Source organism: Vitis vinifera, chromosome 1, assembly GCF_030704535.1.
Source record: "Vitis vinifera cultivar Pinot Noir 40024 chromosome 1, ASM3070453v1".
NCBI classification, from domain to species: domain Eukaryota; kingdom Viridiplantae; phylum Streptophyta; class Magnoliopsida; order Vitales; family Vitaceae; genus Vitis; species Vitis vinifera.
Genome location: NC_081805.1, coordinates 14,800,297 through 14,821,150, shown reverse-complemented (window position 1 = coordinate 14,821,150; position 20,854 = coordinate 14,800,297). Strand labels below are relative to the sequence as shown.

Below are 20,854 nucleotides of genomic sequence, written 5' to 3'. Positions count from 1 at the left end.
CGTTAATGTTACCATTACCGTTACCGTTACCATCAACGTCACCGTCACTGTCACCATCATAGTCACCAATACCGTTACCGTTATTGACATTGTTACTCTTATTGTCACCATTATCATCACTGTTATCGTCAACATCACCGTTACAGTCATTGTTGCCGTTATCGTCACTGTTATCATTACCGTTACCGTTACCATTGTCATCACCATTACTGTTACCTACCGTTACTGTCACCACTACCGTTACCTTTACCGTCATTGTTAATGTTGCCGTTACCATCACCGTCATTGTCACCATCTTAGTCACCAATACTGTTACTGCCACATTTACCTTTACTATCACTGTTACCATCACTATTATCGTCAACATCACCGTTAGCGTCATCGTTACCCTTACCATCACCGTTACCATTATTGTCACCATTATCTTTATCGTTATCGTAACCATTACCGTTACCTCCACGATATCATTATTTCACAATTATCATGTTTGTTACCGTCACCATCACCGTTACCGTTACTCTCATCATTACTATGACTCTTACCGATATAGTGACCATTACCATCACCGTTACCGTCATCGTCATCGATATCATTACCATTAGCATCATAGTCACTGTTATCGTCAATGCTATCGTCACCGTTATCGTTATCGTGATTGTGACCGTTACTGCTACCTTCATCGTCACCATTATCGTGATCATGACAATTATCGTCACCCTTATCGTTACCGTCACTGTTGCCATTATCGTCACTACTATCGTTATCGTCACCATTACCGTTACCATGACCGTTACCATTTGCATCACCATTACTGTTATCGTTAAAGTAACTGTCACCGTTACCATTATCGTTACCATCACCATTACCGTCACCATTACCGTTACCATTACCATCACCGTTAATGTTACCGTTACTGTTACCATCACCATCACCATCATAGTCACCAATATCGTTACTATCACCATTACCGTCACTATTAATATCAATGTCATTGTTACTATCATCGTTACCCTTACCATCACCTTTATCGTTACCGTCACCGTTATCGTTATCATTACAGTTACCATTACTGTTACCATTACCATTACCGTTCGCGATACCATTACCTTCATCATTATTGTCACCGTCACCATTACCATTACTCTCATCATTAGTATGACTATTACCGATACAGTGACCGTTACTATCACCGTCATAGTTACCATCATCGTCATCGTAATCATCACTATTACCATCACAATCACCATTATCGTCAATGTTAGCGACATCGTTACCGTTGCCGTGATCGTGACCATGACCGTTACCATTACCGTTACCTTCACCGTCACCGTTACTGCCATCATGACAATTATCGTCACCCTTACTGTTACCATCATTGTAACTGTTATTGTCACCATTATCATCACTGTTATAGTCAATATCATCGTTACTGTCACTGTTGTTGTTATTGTCATTGTCACCATTAGCATTACCATTATTGTGACTGTGACCGTTACTATTACCTTCACCGTCACCGTTACCATTATCATGATACTTATCATCACCCTTATCGTTATCGTCATTGTTACTATTACTATCACCATTATCGTCACTATTATCATCAACATCACCGTTACTGTCACCATTGTCGTTATCGTCGTTGTTATCGTTACCGGTTCCATCACCATTACCGTTACTGTTAAAGTTACAATCACCATTACTGTTACCGTTACTGTCACCATTACCGTCACCATTACCATTACCATTACCATCACCGTCAGTATCACCATCTTTGTCACCAATACTGTTACTGCCACCGTTACCGTTACTATCACCGTTACCATCAGTATTACTGTCAACGTCACCATTACCATCATCGTTACCCTTACCATCACCGTTATCTTTACCGTCACCATTTCCATTATCATTACTGTTACCATTATTGTTACCTTCCGCAATACCGTTATCTTCACCGTTATCGTGACAGTTACCGTCACCGTTACCGTTATTGTCATCGTAATCGTCACCGTTACCATCGCAGTCATTGTTATCATCAACGTTACCATCATTGATTACTACTCAAAAAGTGCTATTTCATAGCTTGTAATTAACTCTTTTAAACACTTTTGAGTAGTAGTTATTGCCTTTTAACCCAATTAACATGTTAAGGACCCTTGCAATCAATTCTAATCAATTTGTGTTAAGTTTTGGTGTTTTGATAGCTTTTTGATCACCAAAGCAATCCAAGAATGAGGGAGAGCTGTATATAGTTCATGGCAAAGCTTTTGGAAGCTCAAATTCATGAAGAACCAAGCTTTGGAGCTCCATATCCCTTTGCCTTAGTCGTTCAAAGTATGCAAGGAAAGAGCACTGAAGAGAGGAAAACAGAGTGAAGAAAACAGAGGACAGCAGCTGCAGTCTTCTTTCGCACTTTTGGAGCACTTCCCGAAGTCCATTTTCTACATGCTATATACCATTTCAAAGCTCAGGAAGTCAAGAATCAACGCTTTAAACCTGTACAATTTGGAGCTGAAATGAGGAAGTTACAGCCTTTGGAAGATGACTGCTCCAAGCTGAAGGAAGGATTCAGCAAAGTGTTGCGAAATCACCCTTTTGTTGCGGATTGATTTCGCAGCCTTTTTGCACAGTGCTTTGGATTTCCCTTGAAGTTTCATGCCACGATGGAAGCCAAACACCACAAGATGAAAGCCAACTTCGCAGCGGTGCGGAACCAGCCTTTTGCTGCGAAGTAATTTCGCAGCCCTTTTTGGATGTCTGCGAAATCTCGCAGACCTCGTTTTCACCTGCGAAATGGTTCCTGAAGCACCCCGATATTTGCGACCGACACTTTGGGATATTTTTCTTCAGATATTTTTGTATGAATTTCCATTCTTCTCCTTGTAATCCACCAACCATAAGATTTCTTAGTTAGGAAGGTTGGAAAAACGTCTCTATATATATTCCCTTGCATCCACTGTAAGAGAATCATGTAATCGATCAATATATAGATATATCATATATAGAATTAACGAACAGAGCACTTGCTCTATTTTTCATATATATTCTTGTTTTCTCGTTAGTTTTCTTGCTAGCTAATCAAACTCTAAGGATATTTCCTCAGAGGATGAGAGGCTAGGATTTTTGTCTCTTGGAGTGAGGAAATCCGGGTAAGTTTCCACATGCATAATTTGGAAGTTTTGTTGTTTTAGTTTTTAATGAAGAGAAAGTGTGACCCGTTAATGGTTTTTATTCTTTTAGTTAACTTAAAACGCCTTTAAATCACCTGGGCCAACACTTGGTAAGGCAAGTGATCTCCGTCCATGGAGATTCACTAGTTTATCCCTTGCGAGCCTTTGGTAGGTGACTTGAAGGTAGGATTTTCTAGAATAGCCAACACTTGGTAAGCTTTCAGACTCCAAGGAGACATCCATTAGTTATCTCTTGCGAGCTTTTGACGGGTAATCCAAGGTTAAAGATCACCTTGAATGGCAAGTGCTAGGTGAGAGGTATGAGCCATTGCAAGGTGCATCAGTGAGAGGGATTTAGTGTTTGAACCCATTAATGGGAAGCATCTGTACAACACCGATTAGAGAATTAACTATATGTTAATTCTGTAATGCGAGGAAAAGAAACAAGTGACCGGAACTCCCTTTTTGTATGAGGAATTTGAGCCTAGTGATCTGAAACTCCAAGAAACACCTTTCTTTGTAAGTAAAATCAGTTACTATTTTTGGTTAGTTTAAATCTAAACATTTTTCATTCAAACATCTTTATGTTTTCTTTTAAAGCTAACCTTGAAATGAAAAGGCACCAGTTCAACTTTAAATTAATATCATTTGTGAAGTGAAAATCCATCCCAGTGAACGATCCTAGAGCCACTATGCTATAGTAGCTTTGTCTTTGCTACCCTAGTATATGGTGTAATAGGTTATAAATTTTGTTGATTACTCCCTCAATCAAGGAGCACCAGCTGGACACGAATCAGTTGAGACACCAATTGGGCACGAATCAATCATCATGACAATTATCGTCACCCTTACCGTTATTGTCACCATTATCATGACCGTTACAGTTATCGTTATCATGACCGTTACCGTTTCCGTTATCGTGACCGTTACCATTACTGTCATTGTGACCGTTACCATTACCATCACCATCACAGTCACCACTGCCATTACGATTATTGTCACCGTTACAATAACCATTTACTGTTATCGTCACCGTCACCTCACTATCACTATTACCGTTACCATTATTGTCACCGTAATCGTTACCGTCATTGTTATCATCACTGTCATCGTTACCATTACTGTTACCATTATCGTCACCGTTACCGTTACCGTTACCGCTATTGTTAGTATCATAGTTACCGTTACCGTTATTTTTACTGTCACCGTTATAGATACCATTATTGTAACCGTTACCGTTACCGTTACCATTACCGTCACTATTACTGTGACTGTTATTGTGATCGTGACTGTTACAATCACCATTATCATAACCATCACTATTACCATTACCGTTACTGTTAGCGTCATTGTTACCGTTATCGTTATTTTTACCGTCACCATTATAGCTACCGTTATTGTAACCATTAACGTCACTGTTACTGTGATTGTTATCGTGATCGTGATTGTTACAATCACCATTATTGTAGTCGTCTTCATCACCGATATCGTTACCGTGACCGTTACTGTTACCATTACCATTACTGATACCGTCTCCATCATCACCATTACTATCACCGTTATTGTCATCCTTACCGATACTATTACCACACTATCACCGTTACTGTCATTGTAATCGTCACCGTTACCATCATAGTCACTGTTATCATCAATGTTACCATCACTGTTACTGTTACCGTTATCGTTACCCTTACCATTACCATCATTGTTACCGTTATTGTTACCATTGCCATCACTATTATCATTAATATCACCGTCACCATCATTGTTTCCATTACCGTCACTATTATCATTACCATCATTGTAATCGTGATTGTTATTGTCACCATTACCGTTACCATTTCCGTTTCCATCACCATTACCGTTACAGTTAAAGTTACCGTCACCGTTACTGTTACCGTCACCATTACCATTATCGTTACCGTTACCATCACCGTCAAAGTCACCATCATAGTCACTAATACCGTTACCGTCACTGTTACCGTTACTATCACCATTACTGTCACTATTATAGTCAACGTCACCGTTACCGTTACTATCATCGTTACCTTTACCATCACTCTTACCATTACTGTCACCTTTTTCAATACCATCACCGTTATAGTTATCGTTACCGTTACCGTCCGTAATACCGTTATCTTCACCGTTATTGTGACTGTTACTGTCATCGTCACCGTAATTATTACCATAACCGTTACCGTCACCGTCACCATTACCGTCACCGTCACCATTAGTGTTACCATCACCGTTATCCTTACCCACAGCATTATCGTTATCATTACAGTTACCGTTACTGTTACCATCTTCGATATTGTTATCATCATCGTTACAGTGATCGTTACCATCACTATCACCATAATTGTTACCAAAACCGTTACTGTCACCGTCACCGTTACCGTCACCATTACCGTCATCATTACCATTACTCTCATCATTACTACGATTGTTATTGACATAGTGACCGTTATTATCACCATTACAGTGACCATCACCGTTACCGCTACAGTCATCGTCACCGTTATTGTTACCGTGCCCATCATTGTAATTTCCATTACAGCCATGTTCACTATTACCGTCACTGTCACCATCACCATCACCATTGTCATCACCGTTACCGTTACCATTACCGCCACCGTTACCATTGTAGTAACCGTTACTGTTATCGTTACTATTACCATCACCATTATCGTTACCATCACCATTACTATTACCGTAATTGTGAACGTTATCGTCACCATTACTGTTACCATGATTGTCCTCGTTACCGTTACCGTCACCGTTACTCTTACTATCATTGTGACCGTCACCATCCCAGTCACCATTACCATTACTATCACCGTTACCGTCACTAATACTGTCAACGTCACTGTTACCGTTACCGTTACCATCACTGTTACCATTACCGTCACTGTTACTGTTACAGTTACCGTTACCATCACCATTATCATTACCAACACTGTTATTGTTATTGTTACAATTACCATTACTACTACAGTATTCGATACTGTTATCATCACCGTTACCATCACTATCACCGTAATTGTTACTATAATCGTTACTATCACCGTCAATTACCATTATTGTGACCATCACCGTTACGATTATCATTATCCTAGCCATAACCGTTAAAGTGACCGTTACTGTGATAGTTACTATTATCTTCACCATTACTGTTACCATTATCGTTACCGTCATCATCACCTCACTGTCACTGTCACCGTTACCGTTACAATCACAGTCACTATTATCGTTACCATTACCGTAACCATTACAGTAATCGTAACCGTTGCGGTCATCGTTACCATTTCTATTATCGTTACTGTTACAGTCACCATTATTGTTACCGTCACTATTACCGTTACTATAATTTTTACCATCACTATTATAGTTACAATTATCATAACCATTACTATAACAGTTACCGTCACAGTTACTGTGACTGTTATCGTGATCATGATCATTACCATCACCATTATTGTGATCGTAACCGTTACCGTGACCATTTCCATCACCGTTATCGTTACTGTTACCATTACCATTGCTATTACCATCACCTTTATTGTCATAGTAACCATCACTATTATCGTTATCGTTATCATCACCGTTACCATTATTGTTACCATTATCGTTACCGTAATCATGAACGTTATCATCACCATTATCGTCACTATGACCATCCCCATTACTGTTACAGTGATCGCTACCATTACCGTTACTGTGATCGTTCTCGTTACCCTTACCGTCATCGTTATCATCACCGTTACCGTTATCATCACCGTCAACATAAACATTATTGTTACTGTTACCGTTACTATGATTGTCACCATTACCGTTACCGTTATCGTCACCATCACAATCACCATTACCGTTACCATCACCGTTACTGTTACTATCACCGTTACCGTCATCGTTACCATTACTATCATCGTTACCATCATTGTTACCGTCACAATCACCATTACCGTTACCATCACCGTTCTCATTACCAATACCGTTATCGTTATCGTTATCATTACCATTACCATTACTATTACCATCTTCAATACAGGGATCGTCACCGTTACCATTACCGGTACCGTCTTCGATACTGCTATCATCACCATTACCATCACCTTAATTGTTACCGTAACCGTTACTATCACCGTCCCCGTTACAATTAATGTTATATTCACCGTCACCATTACGATTATCGTTACCGTAACCATAACTATTAAAGTGATTGTTACAGTGAAAGTTATAATTATCATCACCATTACTATAACCGCTACCGTTACCGTCACCATAACCATTACCGTCACCATTACCGTTACCATTATTATCACAGTCACCATTACAATTATCATCACCGTAACTGTTACTATCACCGTTACCGTCACCGTCACCATCACCGTCACTGTTACTGTTATTGTTACCATCATCATTACCGTCACCGTCACTGTTACCGTCACCGTTACCATTCCGTTACTATTAGCATCACTGTTACCGTCATTGTTATAGTTACCGTTATCATAACCATTATCATCACCATTATCGTCACCGTTACTATGATCGTTATCGTGATCATGACTGTGACCATCACCATTATCGTAACCGTCACTATTACCATTACCGTTACTATTATTGTCACCATTATCATCTCCATTATCGTCACTGTTATCGATACTATTACCATCACCGTCACCGTAACAATAACAATCACCGTTATCGTCACCATCACCATAACCGTAATTGTTACCATCACCATAAACATTACCTTCATCGTAACCGTTACCGTTATTGCCACTGTAACCATTTTCGTCCTCGTAATCGTTACCATTACAGTTACCGCCACTGTAACCATTACCGTTACCGTCGCCATAACTGTTACCGTTACCGTCACTGTCACTGTAGTCGTTACCACCATCGTAACTGTCCGTAACCGTTACCGTCACCGTAACCGTTACCGTCATCATAACCGTTATCGTCATCGTCACTGTCACCGTTATTGTCATCATCACCGTTATCGTAACCGTTTCCGTCACCGTTATCGTCATCGTTACTATAACCATTGTCGTTACCATCACTATTATCGTTATCTTTACCGTTACCGTTATTATTTCCATTACCGTCACCGTCACTATTACTGTTACTGTTATAGTCACCATCACCATCATCCTTACATTTACCATTACGGTCACCATCACCATTATTGTTATCGTTACTGACCATTACTGTTTCCATCACTTTAACCCTTATTGTAGCCGTCACCTTCACTGTTACCGTCATTGCTACCGTTACCGTCACCGTCATCGTTACCGTTACTGTCACCATGACTGTGTCCGTTACCACCACTATCACCATTACTGTCATTGTTATTGTGACCATCACCGTGACCGTTACCGTCACCGTCACCATTAACGTTATCTTTAGTGTCATCGTCACGTAACCTTTACCATCACCATAACCATGATCGTGATCGTTATCGTCACTATCACCATTATCGTCATCGTTGCCGTTACCATTATTGTTACCATTACCGTTACTGTTACCGTCATAGTTATCGTGATAGTTACTGTTATCGTTACTATCATCGTCACTATTACCATCACCGCAACTATTACCATAATCGTTACTGTCTCTAATACCATTACCATAACCATTACCGTGGTCGTCACCGTGATTATGATAGTGATCGTCACCGTTACCATTACTATTATCGTAACCGTTATCGCCACCATTTCTATCATCGTCAGGGTTACCGTCACCGTCACCGTTACTGTTACCATTATCGTTACTCTTATCGTTAAAATTACCATGAGCTTAAACATTATCGTCACTGTCACCGTCACTATTACCATTACCGTCACCATCACCGTTACCGTAACCATTACCATCACCATTATCGTCATTGTAACTGTTACCGTAACCATCACCCTTACGTCATCGTAACCGTCACCGTTACAGTATTCGTAACCGTTACCGTTACCATTACCGTCACCGTTACCATCATTGTCACCATTACTGTCACCGTTATTGTCATCGTAACGGTTTCTGTCAACTCTATCGTTATCGTTACTATTGCCATTATCGTTACCATCACTGTTATCGTTACCTTTAACGTTACCGCGATTATTACCGTTACCGTTTTTGTTACCATAGTCATTATCTTTATGATTATCATCACAACCATCGTTACGATCACCATTATCATCACTATTATCGTTATTGTTATAGTCACCGACAACATCATCCTTACCTTTACCGTTACGGTCACCGTCACCGTTATTATTACCATTACTGTTAGCGTCACCATAACCATTGTCGTACCTATCACCTTCACCGTTACAGTCACAGTAACCGTAATCATTACACTTATTGTTACTCTTACTTTTCTCGTCACCATTACTATTGCCATCACCGTTATCGTGACCGTCACTGTCACCATTACCGTCACCATGATTGTGACCGTTACTGCCATCGTCACCGTTATTTTCACTGTTACCGTGATCGTGACCGTGATCGTTACCGTCACCGTGACTATGACCGTTACCACCACCGTTACTGTTACCTTTAGTGTCATCACCATTGTAACCATTACCGTCACCATAACTGTGACTATGACAGTTACTGTCATCGTCACCATTACCATCACCGTGACTGTGATCGTTACCACCACTATCACCGTTACCATCATTATTACCGTGATCATGACCATTACCTTCACTGTGACTATGACCGGTATAGCCATCGTCACCATCACCATTAATGTTATCTTTAGTGTCATCATCACCGACCCATTACCATCACCGTAATTGTGACTGTGACCATTACCGTCACCGTTATCGTTACTGTCACTGTTACCGTCACCGTTTCCATCACCATCACCGTTATCGTCATCATTGTTGTTACCATTATCGTTACTGTTACCGTCATAGTTACCGTGACTGTTATGTTATCATTACTGTCATCGCAATTGTTACCATTATCGTCACCGCAACTATTACCATAATCGTTACCGTAATTGTTATTGTAACCGTTACCGTAATGGTTATCGTCATCGTAATGGTTACAGTCACTATTACCTTCACTGTTATAGTAACCATGACCGTGATCGTTACCGTTATAGTTACCTTTACAGTGACCTTGATTGTTACTATAACCATCACCGGGACCATTACTACAACTGTCACCATCACCCTCACCATTACCATTACTGTTATCGTAACCATTATTGTCACCGTTACTATCACCGTCAGCGTTATCGTGACCATCATCATTACTATTACCATTACTGTTACTGTTACCGTTACAATTACCGTGACTGTAACCATTACCGTCACTATCATCGTCACCATTACCATTATCGTCACCGTAACCATTACCGTCATCGTAACCGTTACCATCACCGTTATCGTTACCATTACTGTTACTATTATTGTCATAATTACCATGATCATCACCGTTATCGTTACCATCACCGTAAATGTTACAGTCATCGTAATAGTTATCGTTACTGTCACTGTAATCATTACTGCTACCGTCATCATAACCGTTATCATTACCATTACTGTCATCGTAAGCATTACCGTCATCGTTGCCGTTACCGTCACCGTTACTGTCACCATCATTGTTACCGTAATCGTTTTTGTTTTCGTCACCGTTATCATCATCGTTACTATTACCATTACCGTTACCATAACTGTTATTGTTACCTTTAGTGTTACCGTTATCGTTTTCATTACCATTACCGTTGTAGTTCTCGTTAAGATTATCATCAGAGCCATCTTTACTGTCACCGTTACCGTGATCGTGGTCGTTACAATCACCATTATCATCACCATCACCGTTACCATCACTATTACGGCTACTGTTATAGTCACCATCACCATCATCTTTACCTTTACAATTACGGTCACCGTTATTGTTACCATCACTGTAACCATTGTTGTACCTATCACCTTCATCATTACCGTCATTGTCACCGTTACAATCACCATAACCGTAACCATAATCGTCACCATTATTGTTACATTTACTTTTCCCGTCACCATTACCGCCACCGTAACTATTACCATCATTGTTACTGTGACGTCACCGTCATCGTTAGCATCACCGTGACTATGACCATTACCATCACCATCACCGTTACCGTCACTATTATCGTGATCGTGATCATGACTGTTACCGTCACTATTATCGTGATCGTTATTGTGACTGTTACCGTCATCGTTATCTTTAGTGTCATCACCATAACCTTTACCGTCACCGTAACTGTGACCATCACCATTACCATCATCCTCACCGTTACCATCACCGTTACAGTCACTGTCATCGTCATCGTCATCGTTACCATCACAATGACTGTGACCATTATCGCCACTGTCACCGTTATCGTCACTGTTACCGTGATCGTTACCATCACTATTACCGTGACTGTTACCATCACCATGACTGTGACCGTTACTGCCATCCTCATCGTCACCATGAACCTTATCTTTAATGTCATCGACACTGTAACCGTGACCGTGACCGTTACCGTCACCATCACCGTCACCGTTATCATCATCGTTGTTGTTACCATTATCGTGACCATTACCATTACGGTTACCATCATAGTTACTATGACTGTTACTGTTATCATTACTATGACCGACATTGTTACCACCATCGTCACTGCAACTGTTACCATAACTGTTATCTTAATTGTTACCGTAACCGCTACTGTAACGGTTACAGTCACCGCTACCGTTACCGTCACTATTACCTTCACCATTTCCGTAACTATGACTGTGACCGTTACCGTTACGATTACCATTACTGTGACCATGATCGTGATAGTGATCATAGTCGTGACCGTTATCGTAAGCATCACTGGGACTATTACCACAACTATCACCATCACCGTCACCGTTACCATTACGGTCACCGTCATAGCTGTACCGTGATCATGACTGTTACTGTTACCGTTACCATTACTGTGGACCCGCATTTTCACGTGCGCCCCCACTCGATCGGCGAGACTCGCTTTTTATTTTGTGAAAAATTGATTTTTGAAAAAATGTTGGAGTCGCCACTTATTTTATATTTTTTTAAAGGGAAAATAAAACAAGAAATAAAACCCTAAAAAAATGACTCCATAATTTTTGGAAAAGTGTGTCTTTGAAAAACCCGAGTCTAAGTCCGAGGATCAGGTTACCTATTGGGAAGGTACCTTTAAAAGGTAGCACCTCTCTAAGCCCTATAAAGGTCTCTACTAACTAAGTTAAGGGGTGTGGCAATTAATCGGTTAATTATGGATACCTAAGTAGGCTAGGTGGTTCCAAAAAAATAGCATGCCAAATAAGATCAAATCATAATAAAGGAAGGTTAGGATGCGTACCTGGACCGCTTCTCAAGTGCTATCATAAAACATCGATGGTTAATTTAAACAATATATCATCCAGCATGTGTTTTATTAGAAATAATCAAACAATGAAACATGTATATCAAAACACTCAAACATTATTAGACATAAGCATTATTTCACAATGACAAGCATATTCACATAATTCATAAAGTAGGTGATAGAGGACATACCTGGATAGCATAGATAATTTGTAATGTGCTTCCTCAAGTTGTAAGGGGTTAGATAATAAATAATAAAATATAGAAATCCTAGCATGCTCGTTATCTAATTATCATAGTAGAAATTGTCAAAGTATATGAAAACAATAATTATCACACTCATCCTGTATACAACTCCTAAAAAAAGATAGACATAATTTCAATAAGTGACAAAAGTGGCAACAAAAATAATTTTTGAAAAGATTTTCTTATGTAGGGGTTTCACCAATTCCCTAATTGATATACACGAATTTAGCTCAGAATTATCCCATTTATGTGGGACCACAAGCTTTGATTCGTGTCTTTGTTCAAAACCAAAATTTTTGTTGAAAACCGAGAAGGATGCAAATCGAACAAGATATGGTTGCATATTATTTTTAAATAATAAAAAAAAAAGGAAATTTTGATCCTGAGGACTCTAATGAGTTTTTGAAATAGATTTTTAAAATGATTTTTTTTTTTAGAAAAGTATTTTATTTTAAAATAAAAGGGATTAATTTGGGAAAAAAAATAAAATATAAGAAATAAAATACCAAACAAAACAAAATGAAACCTCAAAGTAAAATTTTTTTAGTAATTAACAAAAATGATAATGGTGATGGTAGAGGCCAATCTTCATGATTTTCCAATGGCCTCAGAAAAAAAATCAAATTAAATGAAGGATCACTAACAGGCAAGACATTCTAAATTAGACAAACTAACAAAGTATCAATTCATGAACTAACCGCTAGGATTTTAAAAGCATATAAGCTAAGATAAGGATGATTAGGAACTAACATTAATGATTTTGGAATAAAAACTAAAAAGGGATCAATTCGGGTAAGGAACTAAAATTATAGAAGTACCTAAACTAATTATAACGAGTTTGACTAAATTAAATTAAAAACATGAACTTTCAAACATAAAATCAATTTTATCAGTGAACTAAAACTATAAATGTGTTTGAACTAAATAGATGAATTAAACTAAATCAAAAGTAAACTAAAGACATGAACTTTTAATATAGAATCAATTTTATTAACGAACTAAAATGATAAAAGTATCTAAACTAATTAAAATGAATCACATTAAATCAAAGAATACTAAAAATATGAACTTTCAAATATGGGATCAACTTCATCAATAAATAAATAAATGAAATACAAGTAATTAAAAGAGTAGAAAATGTATGAATAAATAAAACTCAAATGTTTCCAATCTGATGCAATCAATCAAAATTAAATAGGGATCAAATCAAAATAATCGAAATTGGAAAAACAATACGCAATCTTTCTAAAGGTTTAATCAGACAATTGAATTAACATTATGAATAGAATAAATTAATAAACCAAATCGAAACCTAAATTATACCTAAAAAAAGATCAATTAATTAAACTAAGAAATCAGAATCAATAACAAAATTAAACTAAGGAGTGAATTAAGACAAAACTAAATAAATTAAACCCACAAACACATTTTGACTATCATATGGATTCAAACAAAAATAGCATAGACTTATGAATTACGAACAAAAATAATCAAAACTATTTCAAAACTCACTTGTATTAAAAAAAAAATCTGCCTTTGATGCGTTGAGGTGGCTTCCATCTCTGTGTGGATCTATTTGCTCTCCCAGAAAAAATTTTCTCACCTTTCTCCTTCTCCTGCCAAAAATCCTTCTTTTGTTTCAGCAAAATAATATCTCCTCTGCTGTGGATCTCTCTAAAAAAAAATCTGTCCTCATCCTCTTTGGAAGAAATCTGCTTTATGTCTTGATCTCTTCCCCAAAAAAAAAGAAAAGTCTCTTGCGTGTTCTCTCTGACCCTTATTTATATGGCAGCACCTTCCTTCTATTGGAATTTTTATTTCCTCTTTTAATGCGCGTGGATGGCCTCTTCAGTATGGAAAGTATGACTGCTGATATGGAATGCACTACCATCTGTGTACGAGGTTTCTTATTTTGTCCTCCCAAAGGATCTCTTATTCAGCCACAATATTTCCTTATACGCTGCATCTTTCCGGATTTGAAAATTATTTAATATGAGGTGGAAGATTCTTACTTTCTCAATTCTATAGTGCTGAAAAATGACTAGTTTATTGGCTTCCCCCTTCTCTTCGATGTGATGACTGCTCATTTTTAAAGAAAGAAAAGGAAAGAAGCTACAGGCCGTGTTGTGGAGCCCTCCATTCCTCGGAACTGATCATGCGTGTTGTACGCTAATGGTAGACTACATGTCCACTTCTTCTCATGCGTGGACTGCGTATCATCCTTGGCGGCGTCAATCCCATGGTTTTATTCCCAATACGCTTCTACAATCCCAAGAGCATCATGGTGCATGTCCACTGCAGTAGCACCAAGCCTTCGCACACCTCTTATCCTCATATGGATATGCTACATTGCTGTCACCTTCAGATTCATCAAAATCCATGTCAGATGACGAGCCTTCTTCAGAGTCAACGTCAGCTGTGACATCTTCATGAATTGGACGCCTCATTACTGATTCCATGTCCTTAATAAAATGGTCCACATCAAGCTCTGCTGCTTTTAGGTCTCTTGATTGCTACAGTAGGCAAGCTCTTAAATATATCATGAAGTTTAAATAGCTTTTTCTTGGAAGGATCTAGGGCATTGCAATGCAGCTTGCATCTAAGAACGTGACAATCAGAGAGATTCCCCCAGGCTCCTGTTGTCCCCAATATTGTATTTATAATACTCTTCATGTTTAACAAGCATTGGACTTCTCTTATTGGTGCTGAATTCAAGAAAACGCCCCTTCCTCACGTGATAGCCCTCACTAATTTCATATTTCTCCCTTCACAAGAGCCACTCATCCCAGATTATGTAATTCCACCTCCTCATGCAAAACAAAATAAATAAATAAATAAATAACAAAAAAAAAAACTAATGAAAATTATGAGATTGGTAATAAAATAAAATATGATTTAAAAGAAGAGAAAGGGAACAATGAGAGACCATATTATATAATTCCATCATTCAATAAGGGGTCGTATGCATATTTAATGTCTAAACAATTCTAACAATTCTCTATCAAGTAGGTAAATAAATAAAAGAAAGAAAAATAAAAGAAGAAAAAAACGTAATAGAAATTAAAAAAATGACTAAATAAATAGATGAATAAATAAACAAATAAACAAATGAATAGACAAAGTAAATATAATCATCAAATGCATGCAATAATGATCAAGAGAAAAAAAAAAGTTGAGCCTCAATGAAGTGTTTAAGCGGGCCTAAGGTGAACCTAAGTGTCCTAAAGTGATCGGGATATTGTTTAAATGACCTAAACATGCTTAAGAACCATCCGAAAAAAGGAATGGAAAGCTTAAGTCTAAATCAAAACTGCCAAGGGTCACAATAAAAGGGCGGATAATCCCTTAACCAAAGTCTCCGAGGTGACTCAGAAAAAGGTAAGTCGTATGAGTAGTAATGGGCCACCAAGGACCTACCGTGGAGCACTGGATGTGAATTTAAAGACATGTGCTAAAAGGACAAAATTGAGGGTCTACAATTACCATTACCATTACCATTACCGTTACTATTACCATCACCGTAACTGTTACCGTCACCGTAACCATTAACGTTACTGTCACTATAACTATTACGATCATCGTAACCGTTACAGTTATCGCCACCGTTATAATCATCATAAGCGTTATCGTCACCGTTAGCGTCATCGTTACCGTCACTATTATCGTCATCGTTACCATTAGTGTCATTGTTACTGTCACCATCACCATTACCATAACCGTTTCCATCACCATTACCATCATCGTTACTATTACCATTACCATTACTGTTACCGTCATAATTACCATGACCATTACCGTTATCATTATTGTCACCGTCATTGTTACCGTTACCTTTACCGTCACCATAACCGTTACCATAACTGTTACCGTAACCATTACCGCAATCCTTACCGTAATCATTATCGTAACGGTTACCCTCACCTTAACCGTATGGTTACCATTATTGTCACTGTTACCGTCACTGTTATCGTAACCATAAACGTGACCGTTACCATTACCATTACTGTGACTGTGACTATTACCGTAACCATGATTAGGACCATTACCACCACTGTCATTGTCAACGTCATCGTTACCATTACTATCACCGTCACCGTTACCATTACCGTCACTATAATTGTTATCGTAACCATTACCATCACCATTACCGTCATCGTTACCGTGGCCATGACCGTTATCGTAACCGCTACCATAACCATTCTATCACCGTTACCGTTACCATTACTGTTACCATCACCATTATAGTTACCGTCACAATTACCATGACGGTTACCGTTACCATCACTATCAGTGTCATCGTTACTGTTAACATCACCATAACTGTTACCCTCACCGCAACCGTTACCGTTACTGTCATCGTAACCGTTATCGTCATCGTTACAATCATCGTTATTGTCACTGTCACCGTTATCATAATCGTTACTGTTACCATTACCGTTACCATTATCGTTACTATTACCACCACAGTTATCATCACTGAAACCATTACCGTCATCGTAATTGTGACTGTCAACGTAATTATTATCGTCATAGTTACCATCACCATCACCATTACTCTCACTGTCACCTTTATTATCATTGGTACTGTTACCATTACCGTTACCATTATCGTTACTATTATCGTCACAGTTATAGTCACTGTAACCGTTATCGTCACTGTAACCGTTATTGTCACTGTAACCGTTATCGTCACTGTAACCATTACCGTCACCGTAATTGTTACTGTCAATGTAATTGTTACCGTAACAGTCACTGTAACCATTACCATCACTGTCACCATAACCATCATTGTTACAGTTACAATTTCCGTTACTGTTACCGTGACCCTTACCGTCACTGTTGTCGTTACCATTATTGTTACCATTACTGTCACCGTAATCGTTACCTTAACCATTACCGTAATCGTTACCATAATCATTACCATAACCATTACCATAATTGTTATTATTACCATTACCATTAGCATTACCATTACTGTTACTGTCACAGTTACCGTGACCGTTACCGTCATTGTTATCATTATCGTTACTGTTTTCGTTACTGTTACCATTACTGTTACTATCATCGTTACCATTACCATTACTGTTATCGTCACCATTACCATTACTATTATCATTATCGTTACCATTACCTCACCGTTATCATTACAGTAACCGTCACAGTAATTGTTATCGTTACTGTTACTATCACCGCAATTGTCATCGTTACCGTCACCGTCACCGTCACCATCACCATGATAGTGACCGTTGTCGTCACTCTGACCATCACCTTTACCATCACTGTCACCATTGCTATCACCATTTTCATAATTGTTACCGTGACCATTACCGTTACCATTATTGTTACCGTTACCATTACCATTACCGTTACCGTTACCATTACTGTTACCGTTACCATCATCGTTACCGTGATTGTTACCATTATGGTTACTGCTACCATCACCATTACCATTACCGTTACTATTACCATTACTGTTATCCTCTTCATTATCATTACTGTTAACGTCATCATTACCATTACCATTACCATTACCGTTATCATTACAATCACCGTGACCATTATCATCACCTTTATTATCATTATTACCATCATTATTATTGTGAACATTACCATGATTGCACCGTCACCAGTACCGTAACAGTCACCGTTACAGTCATTGTTACTGTTACCATTACTGTTACCATCACCATAACTGTCACCATCACCGTTACCATTATCGTTATCGTGACCATAACCTTTACTGTAATCATTACCGTAACCATCACTCTTACCATTACCATCTTCGTTTCCATCACCGTTACCGTCTCTATTACTGTCACCGTTACAATTACCGTTACCGTTAATGTTACCGTCACCGTTATCATGACCGTTACCATTATCGTTACCGTTACAGTGACCATCACCATTACCACTACCGTTATTGCTTCTACCATCACCACCATAGCAGTTACTGTTACTATTACCATCATCGCTATAGTCACCATCATCATCACCATTACCGTTACTATCATCATCACCGTTACAATTACCATTACTCTCACAGTCATTGTTACCATTACCATTACCATCACCATAACCGTTAACGTTATTGTTACTATCATGGTTACCGTTATTGTTACCGTCACCATTACCGTTATTGTTATCGTTATCGTCATTATCACCATTATTGCTACCATAACCGTTACTGTCACCATTACCAAGACAGTTACCGTTATCGTCACTATAAACATTACTATCACCATTATCGTTAGCGTTATCATTACTATTATCGTCATCGCGACTATCATCATGAACGTCACTTTATTGTCATTGTTACCGTCACCATTACCATCACCGTTAACATCACCATTATCGTCACCATCACCGTTACCATCACCATTAATGTCATTGTTACCATGACTGTTACTGTCATTGTTACTATCATCGTTACCGTAACCTTTACCGTTATCATAACTATTACTATCACCCTTACCCTCACTGTTACCGTTATCATTATCGTTATAGTTATCGACGACGTTACCGTCACCATTATCATGACTGTTACCGATACTGTTACCATCACCATCACCGTTATCATAGCCATTAATGTCATTGTTGCAATGACCGTTACTGTCATCGTCACTGTAACTGTTACCATCACCGTTACCATCATCATGACCATTATCATCACCCTTTCTGTTACAGCTACTGTCATTGTCACTATCATCATTAACGTTATTGTTATCGTCACTGTCATCGTTATCGTCACTGTTGCTGTTATCGTCACCGTTACTATTACCATCACCATTACTGTTACCGTCACTATTGCCATTACCGTCAACGTTACTGTTATCTTCACCATTATCGTTATTGTTACCGTTACTATTACGATTACCGTTATCGTTATTGTTACTGTTACCATTATTGTCATCGTTACCATCACAGTCACAATCACCGTTATTGTCAACGTTACCATCAGTGTTACCATTACCGTTAGTGTTACCGTTACCGTTACCGTTACCGTTACCGTGACCGTGACCATGATTGTTACCCTCACCGTCACCGTTACCATCATCATGACAATTATCGTCACCCTTACCATTACCATCATTGTTATCGTTACTGTTAGCATTATCATCATTGTTATTGTCAATATCATTGTTACCGTCACTATTGCCATTATTGTCACTGTTATCATTATTGTCAACATAATCGTGATCGTTATCGTCACCATTACCGTTACCGTGACTGTGACCATTTCCGTTACCTTCATTATCACAGTCACCGTCATAGTCACCAATATCGTTACCATCACCGTTATCGTTACTATCACCGTTACCGTTACTATCACCGTTATCGTTACTATTACCTTCAACGTCACCATTACCATGATTGTCACTGTTACCCTTACCATCACCATTACCGTTACTGTCATCGTTATCAATATTGTCACAGTTATCGTTATCGTTATCAATACTGTCATAGTTATCGTTATCGTTATCATTATTGTTACCGTTATCTTCATCGTTATCCTGACCGTTAATGTCACCATTACCATAACCATTACCGTCACCGTTACCATTACCGCCAGCGTTACAGTCATCGTTACAATTACCATGTCTATTACCATCACCGTTACCGTTATTGTTTCTGTTATTATTACCATCACCATTACCGTTACCATTATCGTGACTGTTACCGTAACCATTACCATCACTGTTACCGTTACCCTCACCATTACTGTCATCATTACCTTGACCGTGATAGTTACGTAATTGTCATCGATACTATCACCGTGACCGTGACAGTCATAATTATTGCCACCCTCACCGTCACCATCACTGTTACAATCACTGTTTCAATCACTGTGTCGATCACCGTTACCGTGACTATTACCGTTACCATTACTATTACTATTATCGTCACCGTTACAGTAATCATTACTGCTACCATCATCATTATCGTTATTGTCATCCTGACCATTATCGTCACCGTGAATGTGACTGTTACTGTGACTGTGACCATTACCGTCACCGTCATCGTCACCATTACTGTCACTATCACCGTCACCATTACCATCACTAATATCGTTACCGTTA

At 38.6% G+C, this 20,854-nt stretch overlaps 5 protein-coding genes across 5 annotated transcripts; 2 read left to right on the top strand and 3 right to left on the bottom strand.

The window, feature by feature from the left end:
- Positions 1-467: 467 nt before the first annotated feature.
- LOC132253783 (hyphally regulated cell wall protein 3-like) lies at positions 468-2,015 on the bottom strand. The gene is made up of 3 exons (XM_059736819.1): positions 1,840-2,015; positions 921-1,711; positions 468-829 (listed from the first exon to the last, which is right to left on the bottom strand). Exons 1-3 carry the CDS (start codon positions 2,013-2,015, stop codon positions 468-470), a joined length of 1,329 nt encoding a protein of 442 aa, XP_059592802.1.
- Positions 2,016-4,141: 2,126 nt separating this feature from the next.
- Positions 4,142-9,974, bottom strand: LOC132253782 (uncharacterized). The gene is made up of 11 exons (XM_059736814.1): positions 9,937-9,974; positions 9,038-9,875; positions 8,273-8,942; positions 7,472-8,205; positions 7,364-7,374; positions 5,807-6,978; positions 5,648-5,745; positions 5,408-5,594; positions 5,090-5,328; positions 4,314-4,856; positions 4,142-4,147 (listed from the first exon to the last, which is right to left on the bottom strand). The coding sequence occupies exons 1-11, from the start codon at positions 9,972-9,974 to the stop codon at positions 4,142-4,144; spliced, it is 4,536 nt and encodes a 1,511-aa protein (XP_059592797.1).
- Positions 9,975-10,595: 621 nt separating this feature from the next.
- LOC132253781 (uncharacterized) lies at positions 10,596-11,264 on the top strand. Its single transcript, XM_059736813.1, has one exon. It carries the CDS (start codon positions 10,596-10,598, stop codon positions 11,262-11,264), a length of 669 nt encoding a protein of 222 aa, XP_059592796.1.
- A 2-nt stretch (positions 11,265-11,266) lies between these two features.
- LOC132253780 (uncharacterized) lies at positions 11,267-12,091 on the top strand. The gene has a single exon (XM_059736811.1). The coding sequence runs from the start codon at positions 11,267-11,269 to the stop codon at positions 12,089-12,091; it is 825 nt and encodes a 274-aa protein (XP_059592794.1).
- A 2,964-nt stretch (positions 12,092-15,055) lies between these two features.
- Positions 15,056-20,795, bottom strand: LOC132253779 (uncharacterized). The gene is made up of 13 exons (XM_059736805.1): positions 20,527-20,795; positions 20,125-20,447; positions 19,765-20,022; positions 19,147-19,608; positions 18,884-18,996; positions 18,650-18,812; positions 18,165-18,344; positions 17,908-18,067; positions 17,728-17,834; positions 16,698-17,661; positions 16,530-16,636; positions 16,296-16,468; positions 15,056-15,289 (listed from the first exon to the last, which is right to left on the bottom strand). Exons 1-13 carry the CDS (start codon positions 20,793-20,795, stop codon positions 15,056-15,058), a joined length of 3,513 nt encoding a protein of 1,170 aa, XP_059592788.1.
- Between the last annotated feature and the right edge of the window lie 59 nt (positions 20,796-20,854).

What these genes read in the sequence shown, in the direction of transcription:
- LOC132253779 (XM_059736805.1), bottom strand. Translation starts at nt 20,795, where the DNA reads ATGACGGTGACGGTAATGGTCACAGTCACAGTAACAGTCACATTCACG. An exon ending in CGGTAACGGTAACGGTAACG is followed by an intron (nt 19,609 to 19,764) that starts GTAACGGTAACA and finishes ATAATGGTGAAG; the next exon opens with ATAACAGTAACGTTGACGGT. An exon ending in CTGTAACGGTAACGATAATG is followed by an intron (nt 18,345 to 18,649) that starts GTAACGGTCATG and finishes ATGATAATAAAG; the next exon opens with GTGATGATAATGGTCACGGT.
- LOC132253782 (XM_059736814.1), bottom strand. Translation starts at nt 9,974, where the DNA reads ATGGTCACAGTCACAATTACGGTGATGGTAATGGGTCG. An exon ending in CAATGACGATAATGGTGATG is followed by an intron (nt 8,943 to 9,037) that starts GTAATGGTTACG and finishes TTTAACGATAAG; the next exon opens with AGTAACGATAATGGTAACAG. An exon ending in GGGTAAGGATAACGGTGATG is followed by an intron (nt 5,329 to 5,407) that starts GTAACACTAATG and finishes TGACGATGACAG; the next exon opens with TAACAGTCACAATAACGGTG.
- LOC132253783 (XM_059736819.1), bottom strand. Translation starts at nt 2,015, where the DNA reads ATGGTAACGGTGACGATTACGATGACAATAACGGTAACGGTGACGGTA. An exon ending in ACGATGATGGTAATGGTGAC is followed by an intron (nt 1,712 to 1,839) that starts GTTGACAGTAAT and finishes TAATGGTGACAG; the next exon opens with TAACGGTAACAGTAATGGTG. An exon ending in CTATGATGGTGATGGTGATG is followed by an intron (nt 830 to 920) that starts GTAACAGTAACG and finishes TAACGGTGACAG; the next exon opens with TTACTTTAACGATAACAGTA.
- LOC132253781 (XM_059736813.1), top strand. Translation starts at nt 10,596, where the DNA reads ATGATCATCACCGTTATCGTTACCATCACCGTAAATGTTACAGTCATC.
- LOC132253780 (XM_059736811.1), top strand. Translation starts at nt 11,267, where the DNA reads ATGACCATTACCATCACCATCACCGTTACCGTCACTATTATCGTGATC.